At 39.0% G+C, this 16,111-nt stretch overlaps 1 protein-coding gene across 10 annotated transcripts in view; it reads right to left on the bottom strand.

Moving 5' to 3' along the window:
- LOC100747625 (glycogen synthase kinase-3 beta) overlaps positions 1-16,111 on the bottom strand; it is a 64,437-nt gene that overhangs the window by 18,867 nt on the left and 29,459 nt on the right. Inside the window, exon 1 of one of the 10 annotated variants that reach the window (XM_012389339.3) lies at positions 1,503-3,088. The exons of 8 other annotated variants lie outside the window; for them this stretch is intronic. In XM_012389339.3, coding sequence (XP_012244762.1) covers positions 1,503-1,686 — 184 coding nt within the window. In that variant the 5' untranslated portion in view covers positions 1,687-3,088. Of the gene's footprint in view, positions 1-1,502; positions 3,089-16,111 lie in introns of those variants that run through there. One more of the 10 variants, XM_012389388.3, reaches the window with a different exon arrangement.

The raw sequence follows: 16,111 nt of genomic DNA on the forward strand, positions 1-16,111 counted from the left end.
TTTTTTCTTTTTCCTTTTTTGCCCCCTTTTTTTGCCTCAACGTATCAAGCCGACGTAGCTAGCTTTTGATGTATGAAAAAATAATTCCCGTGGGTCGATGTGTGTAACTAAAATAAATACGAATAACAAGGGATAAATGTCAGTGGGTCGGTGTATTACTTCTCGTCGAACAGTTTTTCTTTCTTTACTCATCTGTCTTGTGTTTCTAACCTTTCCCGCTCAAATGGCAGATGGCTTTTTAAAAACGCGACTAGATGTTTTGTTTAATAAACAAATTCATAAGCGTCATCGCGTTGTAGCCTTTTGCGTCATCCTCGTTTCAATCATAATTTTCTCGATAAAATCGAGATTCGAGGATCAATTCTTCGCAAGAATTGGGAGTGGAAAATTAACGAAGCAGAAAATTATTGCAAAAATGACAAGGTTCTACATACGAGTTATTATGATTTTCCTTCTCTAGAAAATAGGTACTTTGCAGCATGACGAAAAATACTACATAGCATTTCAAATTTCAACATGTCTGCTTTGCGATATATTTGTGAATTAATCGAAACAAATAGAAGATGGAACTGGAGATTGTTAAGATGCATCTCGTTCCATCGAAAGTCAGAAATAACACAACTCGTCTCGAGGCGACTGACATGTTTGAAAAGCAAGAATAATCCAGTGTTGAATAATTTATCGATAATGTCTGGGTTCATTATACTTTAAAATATTCCGAGTACAGTGTACACGCCGAGATTAAAAAGCAGTCAAACTTGGTAGAAACAGCGAATATATTACGCCTACGGATCGTCAAAGTCAATGATCGACGATGATTTCAAGGCTAATTAGCGGATTTTAATAATCCAGATAAAATTGAGGTTACTCCAACGTTTAGAACAGCTGCTGAAGAGCACTCTGATTTAAAATCTCTCTTCTACTCTCCAATTACAAGTTTTTGTCAATTTTTACGAAGCGAGCACCGTATACGCAATAACCGAAGAATCCAAAGATGTTTCAACTAGAAACTTTAAATTCGACAAATTTTTGGTAATTTTTATAAGACGAAAAATCCACCGACGAACGGGCAAGAAGACGATGTAATTACAATTTTCAAATCTCGAACTTACAAAAGCAGTTCGTATAAAAACTTTTGTCGCAAATGTAATAGCTTTTGCATAAACGAAGTCTCAAGTCGAACTATCGTCCCCTACGATTTGCCCTATTTTCCGTGGAATAAAAGATCTGCTACTATCACTGCGCCAACGTTTCCAATATGTTCTACTTAGAAATATCGAACCTCGAAGAGCGAATTTCTTTTTATCAATTTTTATCAAGAAATTCGAAAAAGGAGCTGTGAAAGAGAACTCAGAGAAATTTCACGGAGAAACATTTTCTCGAAAGCGGGAAACTTGGACGCGAAATATTATTTCGCGATTCTCACGCGACTATGCGCTAACAAAATCAACTCCGACTGCCAGAACAACGATCATCCTTCGCCCTCCAGACGAGCAACTTACGTTTCCTGTTCTTCAGCCGGCGCAGGAACTTGCAGAACTTTTTGTACGCTGTGTTCGCCTCCTTGCTGCTCAGTTCCATCGCGCTCTTCGCCCTTTCATGCTTCTGCTGTCCAGACGGACAGAATTTCGGATAACGCCAATGCTGGCAAGGTTCTGACCAGTCTAACGCGGCAGCTGGCGCCATTACACTTTACAAAATTCGCTTAAAAAAAAATCCACCGAAAAAGAAAGAACACTCGACCTTGTAAATTTTTTCTTGGTAAAAAATACTCTGGTTTACCCGTCCGTTTTCGATAAATATCTCAGTGCGACAGAAGCTTGACGCATCTAGTCTATAGTCATATAGTTTACAAATATTCCAAGAGTCTGAAACTACTTGGAAGGTCACCAACAACTAATATTAACACCGTGTCAAGGTGCACGGCGTGGGTCATCGTAACTATGCCAAATAAACGATTTTCCACGCTGATCTCACTGCCTGTCTTTATCATGCTTCCGACAAGAAGCTGGCCAAACCAGGTAATTCGGGGCGACTCACACGATCGCCATTCAGCACACGGGAATGCCGCGTTGAAACGCACGAGCCTACACACCGGGTCGTACACGAATTCGCGCGTGCCACGAATCGTCAATAACTCTGCGATCTAGCTTACGTGTCGTGATCACGCGATCATTGTTCGTTTTCCGTCCGAGCCGATTTGTGAGACAGGAGGACAAGGTTCAAGACCGACCACCGTCTCCGACGATTTAATCGAACGACGTAACATCGATCGGTGTGCACGAACGACAGATTGCTTCCACCGATGACACGTATCCTTTGGAATGCTCAGCGAGTCTCCTTTGGACACCTTGTAACGTACAGATATTGTTGCTTGTCTCCGGATAAGGTTCCCTTTCGAAGATTTTCCAAGACTCGGATTTTCTCTCACCGAGCGTTCAACGATCTTTGGCGATTTTAGCAGATTTATTTGGGCAGAGTCGTTACCGAAAGACTCGAGGAGATTCGTTGGCACGTATATCGTTATAATAGCTCAGGTTGAGCATCGATCGTCTCGTTTGCTTCAGACTACAGAGTTACGCGGAGATGTAATTTCTCCTTGTCGAGTGATCAGTCTATTTCGTTGGTTTTGGATCGGTTCTAACCGCTTGCTATCACCAAATAATACTCACGAAGGATAAAAACGAGTCACAGCGCGTGTGAATCTTTGGTCGAACGTATAACGTGTAAATCAACTTGAAGATTCCTCTTATCGAGTCTTCTTAGTGGAAATCTTAATCAAACGGTCCTCTTCCACTTTGGGAACGTACAACTTTCAAACCGCACGATCGGATCACAACTCACAAACTTTTCTCCAACACTTTCGGCTAATATGGTACTTCGGTAGAGATAGAAGACAACGGGGTGAGAATCGCGCGGTTAATCGTAGCGCGTTCTCAGGTTGACGAAACGAACTGGCTTTACGTGTCGAGATCACGCGACGATCTGAGACCTGGCCGATTTGTATCGCTGCGTATCGCTCGCGTTCCACGTAGCCAGCTCGCCAGAAACGTTCTCGTTCCACGGCGTCTCGGCACGCGACTAAGCCGAACGCGTCGCCAATCGCCATTACCCGCGGAAGAATCAGCTTCCCGGAGGGGGGAGGAAGACGCCGAGCGTCGCGGAGGGGGGAGCGAGCGTTGTACAACGTATAACAGATACGAGCCGCGAGAGCTAGCGATAAACGGTGCCTGGCCGCTTTTCGACTTTCCTGACTGCTGCTCTTCCAACGCTACCGTACAATTTCTTATTATTTTAGGGTGAATTTAGGTTGAGCGTTGTCTCTTCAGCCAAGTCTATACCGAATATTGGCTTTTAGGTTGAGTGATGCACTTTAGATGGAAATTAGGTCGAGTATCGTCTCTTTGACGGCTAACGTAAAATTCTGTGTCTTTTAAGGTAGATTCCTTCTTCTAGGTTAATGTCTTTTTTTAGATTGGTTCGTTTAGATCGAGTACTAACGAGTCTAACGCTAGACTCTTTGGATTTTTCGAAAGTTTAGCGAGAAATACTCGATAGCGTTAGATCTGAAAGCTTTTACCGGTCTCTCTATTTAGTTCAGCTGCTCTTCCATCGACTTACGTTACGTTTGTTGTTTCTCTCGCTGTTCTTCAGATTCGAACGATTTTATTTTTAGCATAACAGGTTTAAAACCGCGACAACACGACGTACCCCGCAAAACACAATCTTGCGCTAAAATAGGAAAGTAAAGTGTTTTTCGAGCACAAGTATTTCTTAATCTCGACTCAACGTATCAAAGTCACCTTTTTTCTTTTTTATCCCTCGATTCTCGAAAATCTTTTTCTATCGCATCCGCGTGTTCTCCGCTTGATCAAGACCTTATTTAATTCCGGAAGCAGATAAGATAATTAACATCTGCATTAACGCGGATTACAGGATCAGCTTCGAGTCGGTCGTTCGTTAATCGATTAAACCCACAAAATCGACGTAATACGGATTTAAATATTTATCTGACGATCATCTACCAAATACGCTATCCTTCAAAAGTATCGGGATATCGGCATATTTTTGATAAAATGTATTTTAGCTACAGAATTAACGCAAACGGGGTATTTCAGTACCAAACGATATATAAAGTAACGCGCAAAAATGTCTAATCAGACAAACTTTTCACTTCAGAGTGCAAAGGCGATATTTCATAGAATTCTACGTATAATTGAAATTTATAACTCGATAGACGATTCGGAAGGTAATAAGTTCTGCCTGTGATTATTAATTCCTCATTAACTCGTACGCGCCGGTTAAATTCAAATATCTTTATTGCGATATCGATGGAAACGTCCGGATGCTCATAAACGGTAGCATATTCGTAGCCTAAATACGAAATATGTATCCATACTGACCCATATTTCCCTAACGAGTTGCAAAGCCGTGAAGCCATTCAACCACGTAAAATGGATCAACGAAGATTCGATGGTCGCTTATTAATGACCGTCTGCAGTCTCTCGAACGAAGAGCAAAGCTTGGACTCTGTAACGAATTTGTCATGGAACAAAGTGGCCTGCAATATATTTCATTCGCGTACAGCAGTAAACTCGTCATGACTATGCGTGACACCAGAGGATTATTCATGATAAAATCTATTTATAGTAGATCGTGTCGTCAATGACGGACGTTACGTTGGATTAAATAGAACGTGCCAGTTTTGCAAAGTAGAATTTCGCGGCTGATGAGCAATCACGCTGACCGCCACTCTTCTCTGAATCTTTCCATCTACTCGAGTAGTTTTACAACCTGCTGTTGTTTATTGGCAAGTCGTCGTTTGTAATCGTGTTTTGCGTGCTTTTTGGTACAGACTTTGTTATCTCGAGAAAGAATATTTCTCATAACCATAACATAATATTTCTCGTACATATCGTACGATAACGATCGCGATATTCCTCTGGAAGAAAGATAGCGATATCTCGCGAGTAAACAGAATTTTCTAAGCGATAAATTAGAAGTAATCTGTTCGCGATACGTAAAAGGGGAATTGAAAATTTAGAAATATAACAAGCGACTGTTGAAAATAATATCGGATTACGGATGTCCACGCCAATTCATATTTTCACGAATACAGCGAAAGAAATAGAATTTAAATAGAGATTTGATTCATCTACCGAGCATTACAACGTGATTCTTACTTGGAATTATTCCTATCATCCTCTTTGTCCTTACTTCTTCTCTAAACAGCTATACTAAACAAACTTCTTTTTATTTCTTATCTCTAATTACATGAATTAAAACGGAAATCTAATTACATAAATTACACGCAGCATAAAAACCATGATTATGCTCTTAGCTCCGGCGAATTTCTTCCTTATTTATCAACTCGAACTAATCGTTTAACGGCGTAACATTTTTATAATTCAGATATTTCACAGATGCGCGAACACCGAACAGAAACCGTCTGTTACGTAATTGTCCACCGGCAGTTTATTCGCACCTACTGCATGGTATTTAAAGTAGCGTAAATTAACAACATAAATAAAATAGAGTACCACGTAAGACATCTAAAAAGATTACACACAGAATAAGCAAACACTTTCTACCAGCAGAAATTGAAATTCCTATAAAAACTCGATTCCAACGAGGACAAAATCATTTAGCAAATTCTGAGGTATTCCGAATACAAACAGGCGCAAATGAAATTATTGTATATCAATAAGAATTGTAAATAAGATATATAAATAGCAAGAAGAGAAAACAAGTTGTAGATAAACAACTATCGAGCTCGCGTTTTTTACCACGATTTGCCGCAACGTACGTTTTTGAAAAATAACGACCGATATAATATCGCTTAAATCAGGTAAAAACTAACGAAGAAACGATGGCGATCAGATAGCGACCAAGCTGATGATAGCGCGTTTAAAAATCTTCCCCTACGAGCAACGCTCTGTATTTGTCTCGAAGATTATTTCATCGTAGAGGGAGAGCGGAATGAGCAAACGAATACACCACAATCTCAGCGTGGAGTTGTGCGCCAGACGAAGCGTAATCAAAGGTTAAGGTGCTATCGTTACTTTGCAGCGATCTCGGTTTTATCCGCGGTTTCACCTCGACGACGACGTTTTAGTTCCTCGATCGTGGTATTAATTAGTAGAAGCCTCTGTTGCATTTCGTATCGCGATAGTCGCGAAAATTTCGTTTCGTTCATCCAAAGTTCTCGCTGTAATCCGAATATGATAAATATCGACATATAGGAAGGTGATATCAGGTGACTTGTTTGTTTGGAACGAAAGTAAGAAAACAATTGTAATTGCAAAACAGAAGATTACGTAATACTTTAGCAAGTAATAACATGAGTGAACTGGCAGATTAGAAGCGATAGATTACGAACTCGCGTGTCAATCGGATGATTTTTGACTTATAGAATTTGATTGTAACGCGAAGCTTGTTATTCGTAAAATTTCACCAACGATATTAGATCAGTTGTGCAAGAAGATACAAAATATTGATATAAAAAATACCTTGGAAAGAATGCTACGAGTAAACGAAATACGTTTTTAAATATCCAATTTAGATAACTAAAAAGAAAACGTCATAAAAGTTGAACGATGTAAGAAATTCGCTACGAAGCAAGGAATATTCTATCGCGAGTGTCAATTTTATGACTCTAGGAAAAGCGGTTCGTATGATCCAGGCTTTGTTTTATTTAAGGCTGAACACGATGAAACGGTTATTTTTAAGGCTGTATGTGCGTCTTTACTACCTGTAAAAACGCCACGGAAGTGGAATGATTCGTTAAAGGAAATGATACCGTGTCGATCGTAAAAAAACTGTTGGTACAAAAAGTAATAAAATGTTTATTGTTTAAACGACGGAAAGCCGGACAATAAAAAGAATGATATTTCGATGGAGTCGTTAACGTCGACGTTGGTAATGGAGCTGGCGCGTTAGACGCATAGGCTGATGATAAATAATTTGTGAATCCCGATCGAAGATACGAAGATAACGAACATCGTTTTGTCGCGTCGACGTATATAGTCGAAACGAGAACAAATCTCACGAAAGTCGTGTTGCTATCGTACTCCTCCTGCGTCACTGCTTTCTTCAAGCTCTTACGACAAAGTTTCCAGAAAATTTTCCACGAAACTATTTTTTCATATCTGCCACGAATCGAAGAAATTATCTAGCGGCGAGTACGATCCAAAGAACTTTGGTTTTTATTTTGATTGTTATTAATTAAAGTTGAGTTGACTCGAGCTATCAATAATAGAAGTTAGATTAACTCTAGTTATTGGTAATCGAAGATAAGTTAACTTCAGTCGAAGGTTCGTTTTTTCGATATTAAATAAGTTTTACGAACGATCAAAGAGTAGAGTTCTTCGTGATATAAAAGAATTTAGAAAGTAACAGAGATAAGTGCAAAGGACAAAAAGCTGTAGTTCTTTAATTAGCGGGATTAACAGGGTCAGGGATTATGAAATAAATTTTCGACGAACGGACGTAATCTGTTCAATGTTCGATTTCGAGATAAGACAGGAAAGAATTCTTTTTTAAATATAAACCACTTTAATACGATTGGCCAATAGGATGATATTCCGACACTCCAATATCCTCATGAATGTCAATCATTTTAACGTAACCAGCGTTGTTTTCTTAAGACTCTAAAGTACGAACATAATCTCTGTTAAAATATACATGGAAATAATATTTAGAACGTTCCAAAAACCAGTGTAAATTGTTTCGAGCGCCACAAAGTCGCGGGCGCATTGATATATCGCTGGTGTTTGAACACTGGTTAGAGCACCCGCTATATTTAGCCGTAATAAGCAGATAACAGGCGAGCAACAGCACAGAAATCGCACGTGAAACCTGTGTTCTGCGTTCAAAACACTGTCACGAGTTTAAAAAGGCAATTCTATCTTCGGGAAAATAAGGATGACGTTGAATATTCCTCTCGGGTGACATCACTTTTTTCATCGACAGGAAAAAACACGAAGATTTAGAAGAAACGCGCGATGGAACGATCCAAATCCGATTCTTTGCCTTTCTTTTTTTCTTCTTTTTTTTTTTTTTATATATATGTTTCAAATATTTGAGGCTACTGGGTGTCCTTGTTACCTTATTTCAATGATTTGGATGCTAATGAGGCGGCCGAGTCTTCGATATCGAAAGTGTACAGCTCGTCGTCCGAGAAGGAATCGAGGCTCGCTTTCGTGACCAATAACGCGGACAGTTGATGAGGTTGCTTTAAGCGTGCTGCTTGGAATATCGATGAACCGTTTGTTTCGTGAAAGTTCTCCCTCGGTGAAAATTTATTTGTTTATCGTTGCTGGATACGTAAGAAAAGAAAAAAATGCTTTCCCGTGTCTTAAGACGGCCGAACAAAATTAACAAAGTAACAAGTATTCTTTCTCCAGTGAATTATTTCGCGCGTCACTTCTCTTCTTTATGTTTCTTACTTTCTTCTTTCTTAATATTTATTTCATTCCGTGCTATCTTTTGCCTTCAAAGTAACTGTCACGGCTCTTTGAAAAGGCATCCTCATCCAACCGTCTCAATTGCAGAATTCCCTTTGAAGAAGAAGAAAAAGAAGAAGAAGAAAAAACAGGGAAAAAGTAACAAACAAGCAACGAGGAGTCGCGTGATTAATTTTCGATGAAGCTCGCGCGCTTCGCGATAAGGAACTCGTTCTATAGAATCGCCGGTTTATTCGCGGTAAGTGTGTCGAAAGCCGGCGTTTCGAGCTTCGGGGCGAACAAACTGGACAATTTATAGCCGCGAGACTGAAAGAAGTAAAGCAAGTTCATCGTCTATAGCACCTAGCGAGGCCGATGACACCGAGAGAACAAAACGGGAATTTGTAACTAACTTAAAGGCCGGCGATCGTGTTAAGAAACTGCAGTCGCCTGTATATCGCTTATTAGGCGACGTCCAGGCATTAAAAGCTTCAATGAGTTTCAAGATCTAACGAAAGGAGCAAGAAAATTAATAAAGTGCACGGTTCGACCGGTTAATTATGTTTAATTATAATTTAGACCAGTCACTGGCAAACCAGTGAAGATAAACGAAAGAGTCGAGGAAATGTTCGAATGAAACGAGAGACCCGACAATTATATTTATTAATGTACGTGGTCACAGACGATTATGAAAATACATGAATCGATCAATTACGTAAATTACGATTTGATTAATTGATTCCATTCATAGAGAATCGTTGTAAAAATAAAGACGAATGAAAGAACTGATGATCGCAGATGATTACCAAGGTAAATGAATTAATAAGTTTATTAAAATATTGGAGTGACGTATGAATCAAACTATTATGAGAATGAATATATAATATGATCGAACATATTGGGAAAGCATTGCTCTATCTATAATTGACTCGATCGATTAATGAAAATAAACGAATATGAGACGAAGAAACGTTAGGATCGAAAGGCCAATTCTGTATTAATCCGTACGAGTAAATAATTATGAAAATTAATGGAAGATCAATCTGGTCGAACAATCGTATCGTAAAACGAATTAAATCCGAGTAACGTGGCATCCTGCACGCCAAGGAACGACAACCATGATCCTCAAACTGTCTAATTGCCAAGGAACAAGCCTCGAATCTCTCCAAACAGGCCGATATTGCGAATCAGATTCAATTGGACGGCCTACGAACCGCAACTACGACGAAATTGAAATGCCTGGCTAAGAAATTTCACTCTACTACGATCATGGAATCGGAGATTGCTTTTGCATTACGTAGAAATCGATATGTCGCCATATCGAACGATTAGACGATTTCCGAAGTACTCGAAAAATACCTCTTCGAAATACCTCTTGAGCGTAAGGTCGATTTAAATTTATCTACCGTCACTCGGATCGGCTGATAGAAATTTCAATAGGTCGCAGATAATCCGGAACTCTCCAGTCGGCTGGGTTATCGAGCGTTTATTTTTTTATTTTTAATTTTTTTTATCGATACGTGGCTATCGATCGCGGTCATTGCGGAATAACCGTTCCACGAAACGTAATCGTGGAATCGGTGTATTCTCGACAATGAATAATGAACCGACGTCATTAATCGAATCATTGAATTGCCCGGACGCTGTAAAACGCGAAGTAACGCACCCGTGGCTCAACGAGTTTGGCGTAAAAATAAACGAGTCGTAGTCGAAAACAATTCCACGAAGCACAGTTCAACGCGGTCTGGTTTCCGGTTAAGAAGGATTCGCGAGGATAACTTAACGTTGAAACGTGACTGGCCTATTCTCGTGATAAATGAAAGGTAATCAGAGAAAAACCGAGATCGTCCGTTTTTAGTGATCACAGGAAGGCTTCCTAAAATACCACGTGTCTCAGAATTTTTTTACTGGGAACCTATACTAATCTTTTTACCGGGAACCTATACTAATCTTTTTACTGTGAAGTTATACTAGTTTTTCAAACAGCATTATATAATCTCAAGGGTTTTCTGGAAAACTGAAACGATCGTTTATCTTTGATCGATTCATTTTCCGATCTTTACATGAAAACACTGGAGGTATACAAAAAATACATCGATGTTTCCTTTCAATCAACGAATCTCACGATAAAGTAATAAAAAAAAGAAAAAGAAGAGAAAATAAGAAGGTAAGTCGCGATAAGCGAGATACGAAAGTTGTCGTCCGTAAGGTATCATCCGAGTTTCTCGTTAGAAATCTTTTAAAGTGCTTCTACGTGTACACACACAACGTACATGCTATACATTTAAATGGATAAAACATATTCCGAGCAATTCAATTAATTGTTGTACAACTTTGTTTTGTACTGTGCTTATCACGATACTTCGAAACAAGTGGTTTTTTCCTGTATCAAAGACGTGTGCAAAACTCCATTTATAATTCCCTCTCTATCTTACGATTCCAATGAGAAATACCAAAAAGTTCAAATTTTTAATTAACTCCTTCGCAGCCACAAGATATGATTCATTGATCGTATACGGTGTAACAAAAGAATCGCTGACTGTTTAAATACTTTTGTAAACCGATGTACGTAACAACGCCAATCCATGACGGACACCTGTTCCGTCAATCGTATAACTTGTTTACAAGCGACAGTTCGTTTCGAAACAGCGAAAGGTACGTTTCGAGCGAGGCAAAATGACGAACACGCGTAACACCGTACACGCGTCGAGGCCATCGCTATTGAGTTATGGGCAGGCCATGCAGCTGATCGACCATATAAATAGATCGACCGTACATTGAACGGTTATTCTCGTTCGGTACTGATACACTTCGACCGACGAGGACGTAGAAAATCATCTGACGCAAGACCGTTTAACGATCGTTCGTTTATCTATACGCTTCTTTCCAATTCCCAAATGCAATTGCTTCGTTCAGACGTTTCCAACGTATATATTATCAGCGCAATAGATTGCAGTTCGAATTAGATAGAGAACGAAAAGAATATCTATGCAAGTAATAGAAACGCGTATGAAAAGATATACAGATTACGGAAGATGTAATTAATATCTCTATGAAGAAATTATTATGAATTAATTAATAATCGAATACCGATGAATTTCAATAGAAAACCGTCGTAAATTGATAACTAAATATTATATAATATTATATAATAATAATAACTAAATATAAATGTAAGATATCGATAACGACGTCCGTGATACGTTTCTAACAAGTGTCCGATTGTTAAAGCGAGCAATTAATCCTTTGAATAGCGAACAGCTTAAACACGAGTATTTGTTACATAATAGACGACACGATATGTGATTTACTGTGATCAGAACTGCGTACTTAATATCATCCTTGGTATATAAAACGTCGATTAAATTCTACATGTATATTCGAGCCATATACCTCGTTTGACATTTCGCCGAGGAAAAAATGCGAATTAGATGAACTGCGTTTCTTTTTACTTCAAATACGTCAATAGTTTATACCGATGAGATTTTTTTCAACGCGTCTATACATCCATAATTTATCTTTATCGATGAAATACACCGCATATATATGCATACATGCATTTCTATCGTCTAATAATCATAGTAGATGCAAATTAGATCCGTAACTGCTAACCTATGACATAAATATGTCATGTAAATGTCGACGATGTTAGGTGTAATAAGTACACACTAGGAAGATATCGGAATTCGATAAAGATGGTAAGGAGGAAAATCGTAAATCGAAGAATTAGTGAAGCGAAATTTGGAATAAAGTGCCTCGCGCCGTGTTAATAACATCGTGAAACGAAATTCCTCGGCTTTGTACATTTATCGTGAATCATACGACATTTGAATAATTGCCAATGGATAAAGAAATAGTTCGATTCGTCGAGTTTCTAATGTACAGGCCATTTTACCAACTATACGGATCATTGGCATTAAATCATCGGCTATAAACTTCACGGACCATCCATTTGCTGTTTCATTTTGAAATACAGCGAATCAAGGGTTGCAATTATAATTCACCCGTGTTTATTCGTATGTAACTACTGCTTGACTGCGTGTAGTGCATTTCAAATATTGTTTTATAGGGTTGTAAAATTTCTGCGACTATAGATAATCTATTTTCCATTGAGAGTCAGGCAATGGATTCGAAGAATTGATTGGGAATGTTTAAACTAAGTATCTGATGCTCCGTGCGAATGAAATTGAAAGAAGTTTAATTGAAAACAAATTCTGACGAACGTTCGATGATACCTGGCATTCTTTTGTTTCCTCCTTTACAAAGAAACGAATTTTCTAAAGCAATAGAGCGTACGTTAACACTTATAAGATTAACGGTTTAACGCGAGCCAAAGTTATTTTTGCAAAGATGACTAGTTTAATACTGGCTGTGATTAGACTGCACATGTTTACACACTTTTGAGAAATCCAAGGGTGTAGAAATCTATGGATTATGCGTAGAAAAATATATAAAATGCTGGAAATACCGATTTAATAAACGATATTCAAATTCCGCAACTCTATCGACGAAGTGCAATCGTATTAAATCTTCTATTGCACATCTATCTTTCGTTGATCTGGACCGTTTCTAACTGGACTAAAATAATTCTAAACAGATTTCAAAAGATCCTGAAAAGCAGTAAAAAAAACGTGTAATTATTTTCGGACAAGTATAACTTTGAAAATATATTGCACGATATTGCCATAAGGAGGTTTCGACTAACGGAAAGACCTAGACACGCTGCTCTGAACGCGGAACGAAATTTTAGGGCAGAGTTCGTTCACACTAATCTAGATTCGGGATAGTGTCGTCAACGGGCAGGTTGGTACCGATCTGGCGGGATTCCAGGTCTCTTCACAGGAACCAGAAAGAGGCGTGCAACCTAGCTCAAAGGCTATACACAGCCAACGATTAATCGACGTTCGAGTCGAGAAACAAATTGAGTCGCGAGATGCTGCAACGCCTCTGCGACACGAACTGCAACATTTTTCTTCTCTTTTCTTTTCCTTGCTTCTTTCATTCCGAAAGAAAGTACGCGAATACCACGATCTACTTTCTGCACAACGTGTCGGGCGCTTTGCTTGTTAATCGATGACGAACGTCTTAACTGATTCTATCGTGGATTCACGAAACACGTGTCTAACTGCTAATGATCGAAGATGATCCCCAGCAGAGTCTGCTAAAATTGGTGTCGGGCCGAGCAAGTGGCTAGCTGGTTGCAATTAAAGACAAAAGGGAACTTGTACGGGTTCGCGGAGTGAAGTAGTCAACGTATAGTGAGGTTCCTTAGCTCGATAGTTCTATTTTCGTCTGGCAATTAGCGGATTTGCTTGGAACAAAAACTAGCAGCTCTGGATTGCCTCTCCAAACACGTTGTTAGCTATTTCGACAAAATTTTCGTACACAGATTGCTAAACGATCTGCTTCGACAACGAATCAACATCGTTTGACTATGTCGCGGAACAGAATGATTGACACACTTATACTCAGATACGAGTATCGTAATAAAATGTACAGAGAAACACCTTGCTATATATGCAGTCGCAAGAACTCGAAAATAATATGATAATAAATAACCTACTCGTTACACATATTGCAAAATTCTAGCCAATTTTACTTCGTTTTGCATGACATACAATATCGAATAACATAAGTCTTATAGAGACTTTATGCGATGAGAAGTCGATCGATCTGACAGCAAAGATCGGAAATTGTTCCGTGGAAAGAGGATCAAGGCCTGGTTCGAAAGAAATCGACGAATCATGGGATAGATTAAGATCTGCGCTCGTGCAACACGCGTAACGAGCATGAAAATTCCGCTTAATCAGATCCGTTGTACCCGCAAAAGCCCTCGGCGTGCCTCGAGGATACGCGTTTAATAATAGGCTGTTGCGAGTAAGAGCAAAGCAAAATTACGGTGTTTTCATATAATCAATAACTCGGTCTCTCTCAGGGTCGCCGACGAGCGTGTATCGCGTATCCTCTCTTCCTCGTTGTTAGCTTCTCGGAGGCTTCCATGAATTCATGTGACACGAAATGTGATTATTAGGCTCTGTTCGATTAATTGCAACCAAGGTTTGTATTTTTATAAATAAAGATGACGAACGTTTACTGTCGGCGATGGCACGCGATGAAACTACGAAGGAAATGAATGAAAAAAGTACCACTGTGTTTTTAAACACATTCGCAAATTAATAATAGCGTTCCATATTTCTTGACATTTTTTTACAAAAATAGAAATTTTGGAAATTCTCAATTCTTCTTTTTCTACCTTTTCTTATTAATTGACTTTTTCCAAGTGATTTTGATCGAAGTTTACTAGCTATTATACTACAAATAAATAAATAGTATAGCTTCAGAAGAGAAATAATTATTAGAGTTTTAATTTTTTATCTTTTTATCGTAAAGTCTTGCCTTTCGACTTAAGATGGTTTATATCATTAGAAGAGAAATAATTGTCGCAGTGCTTTTCAATTACCAAAGGATAAAAAGAAACGTTAAAGATACCTAAGATTTGTGTCTTTCTAAATATTTTCACTCGGAGAATCTTCAGGGTATCGTCTTCCGATAGTAACTGAACACTACGATTATTATTTCCCCCTAAACGCTAGATTGTTTATAAATTATACCATCACAAACAATAAACTGTTACCTTGTTGTATCGGACAGTAAAAGCTATTGCTATCTTACACGTCAGAGGATGGAAATATTTAACACAAGTTTCAGAACACAGTCTTTTGGTTCAGAATTATCATATTATACATTATATATATATATAAAATATAGAAATATATATATGTCGGGTGTACATTAGAATTAGGGTTAGGGGCGTAAAGCGAATCTTCGTTTGGATTACACGTCGTCGTTATGCAAATACGATTACCATAGAACCGGACAAGTAACCGTGGTGATTAGATACTCGAGAGACTAATGACAATGATCCTAGGTTCAATAACGAATCCGCGGACAACGGGACGGTAGTCGTACGCACTCGCAAAATCTAAGTCGGATTCTGTGTTAATATTCGCTGACCGTAAGGAGTCAATCCCTTTTGTCGATGAGACCGCAAGAGAGAATGACTTTTCGTCCCGGTGATACCCCAGAGGAAAACTATAACGGGGTGTGTCTAAGGACACGAGATCATCGGATTCGTCGGGGACATCCTACGTTCGGAAAGTAAGGGAAATTGACGTTGCTGCTAATTGGCCAATCTCCATATCAGTAGTTAGAAAAGGATGCTAGCTGCCCTTGAGGGAGGGTTGCTAGTGGGAGACGTCGTTCGTGGAAAAATAGGTCTCTCCTGTCTTCCCGTAACTGGGACAAAGACTGTGTATCTGTTGAAGGATTTTAGGTAACTAGATATTAGTGTTTATGACGGTCCTCGGGCTAGCCGATCACGTACTGTGGAGACGCGTCGACATCTGGTAAACATCCTGTGAATAGGATCTGCGTGTGGCAAGCTACGGAACAGAAACCGATGGAATGTTTACTGCCACGTGCCGCTACAAATCTTTCTTTTAAGGAGAGCTATAGGATTACTCAATGCCTTTGTTAGATGGAGAGTTCGTCCCGTTGACCGCGGCCACGTTCGGCGACTAATTGTCGCCTTGAGCCCAAGCTCACTGTCACAAGTCTCGAACAAATACAATTGGTTAGAATGACGGCAAATCGTTTAATTACAACTG

This window comes from Bombus impatiens, unplaced genomic scaffold, assembly GCF_000188095.3.
Source record: "Bombus impatiens unplaced genomic scaffold, BIMP_2.2 scf_0010, whole genome shotgun sequence".
Taxonomy (NCBI): Eukaryota; Metazoa; Arthropoda; class Insecta; order Hymenoptera; family Apidae; genus Bombus; species Bombus impatiens.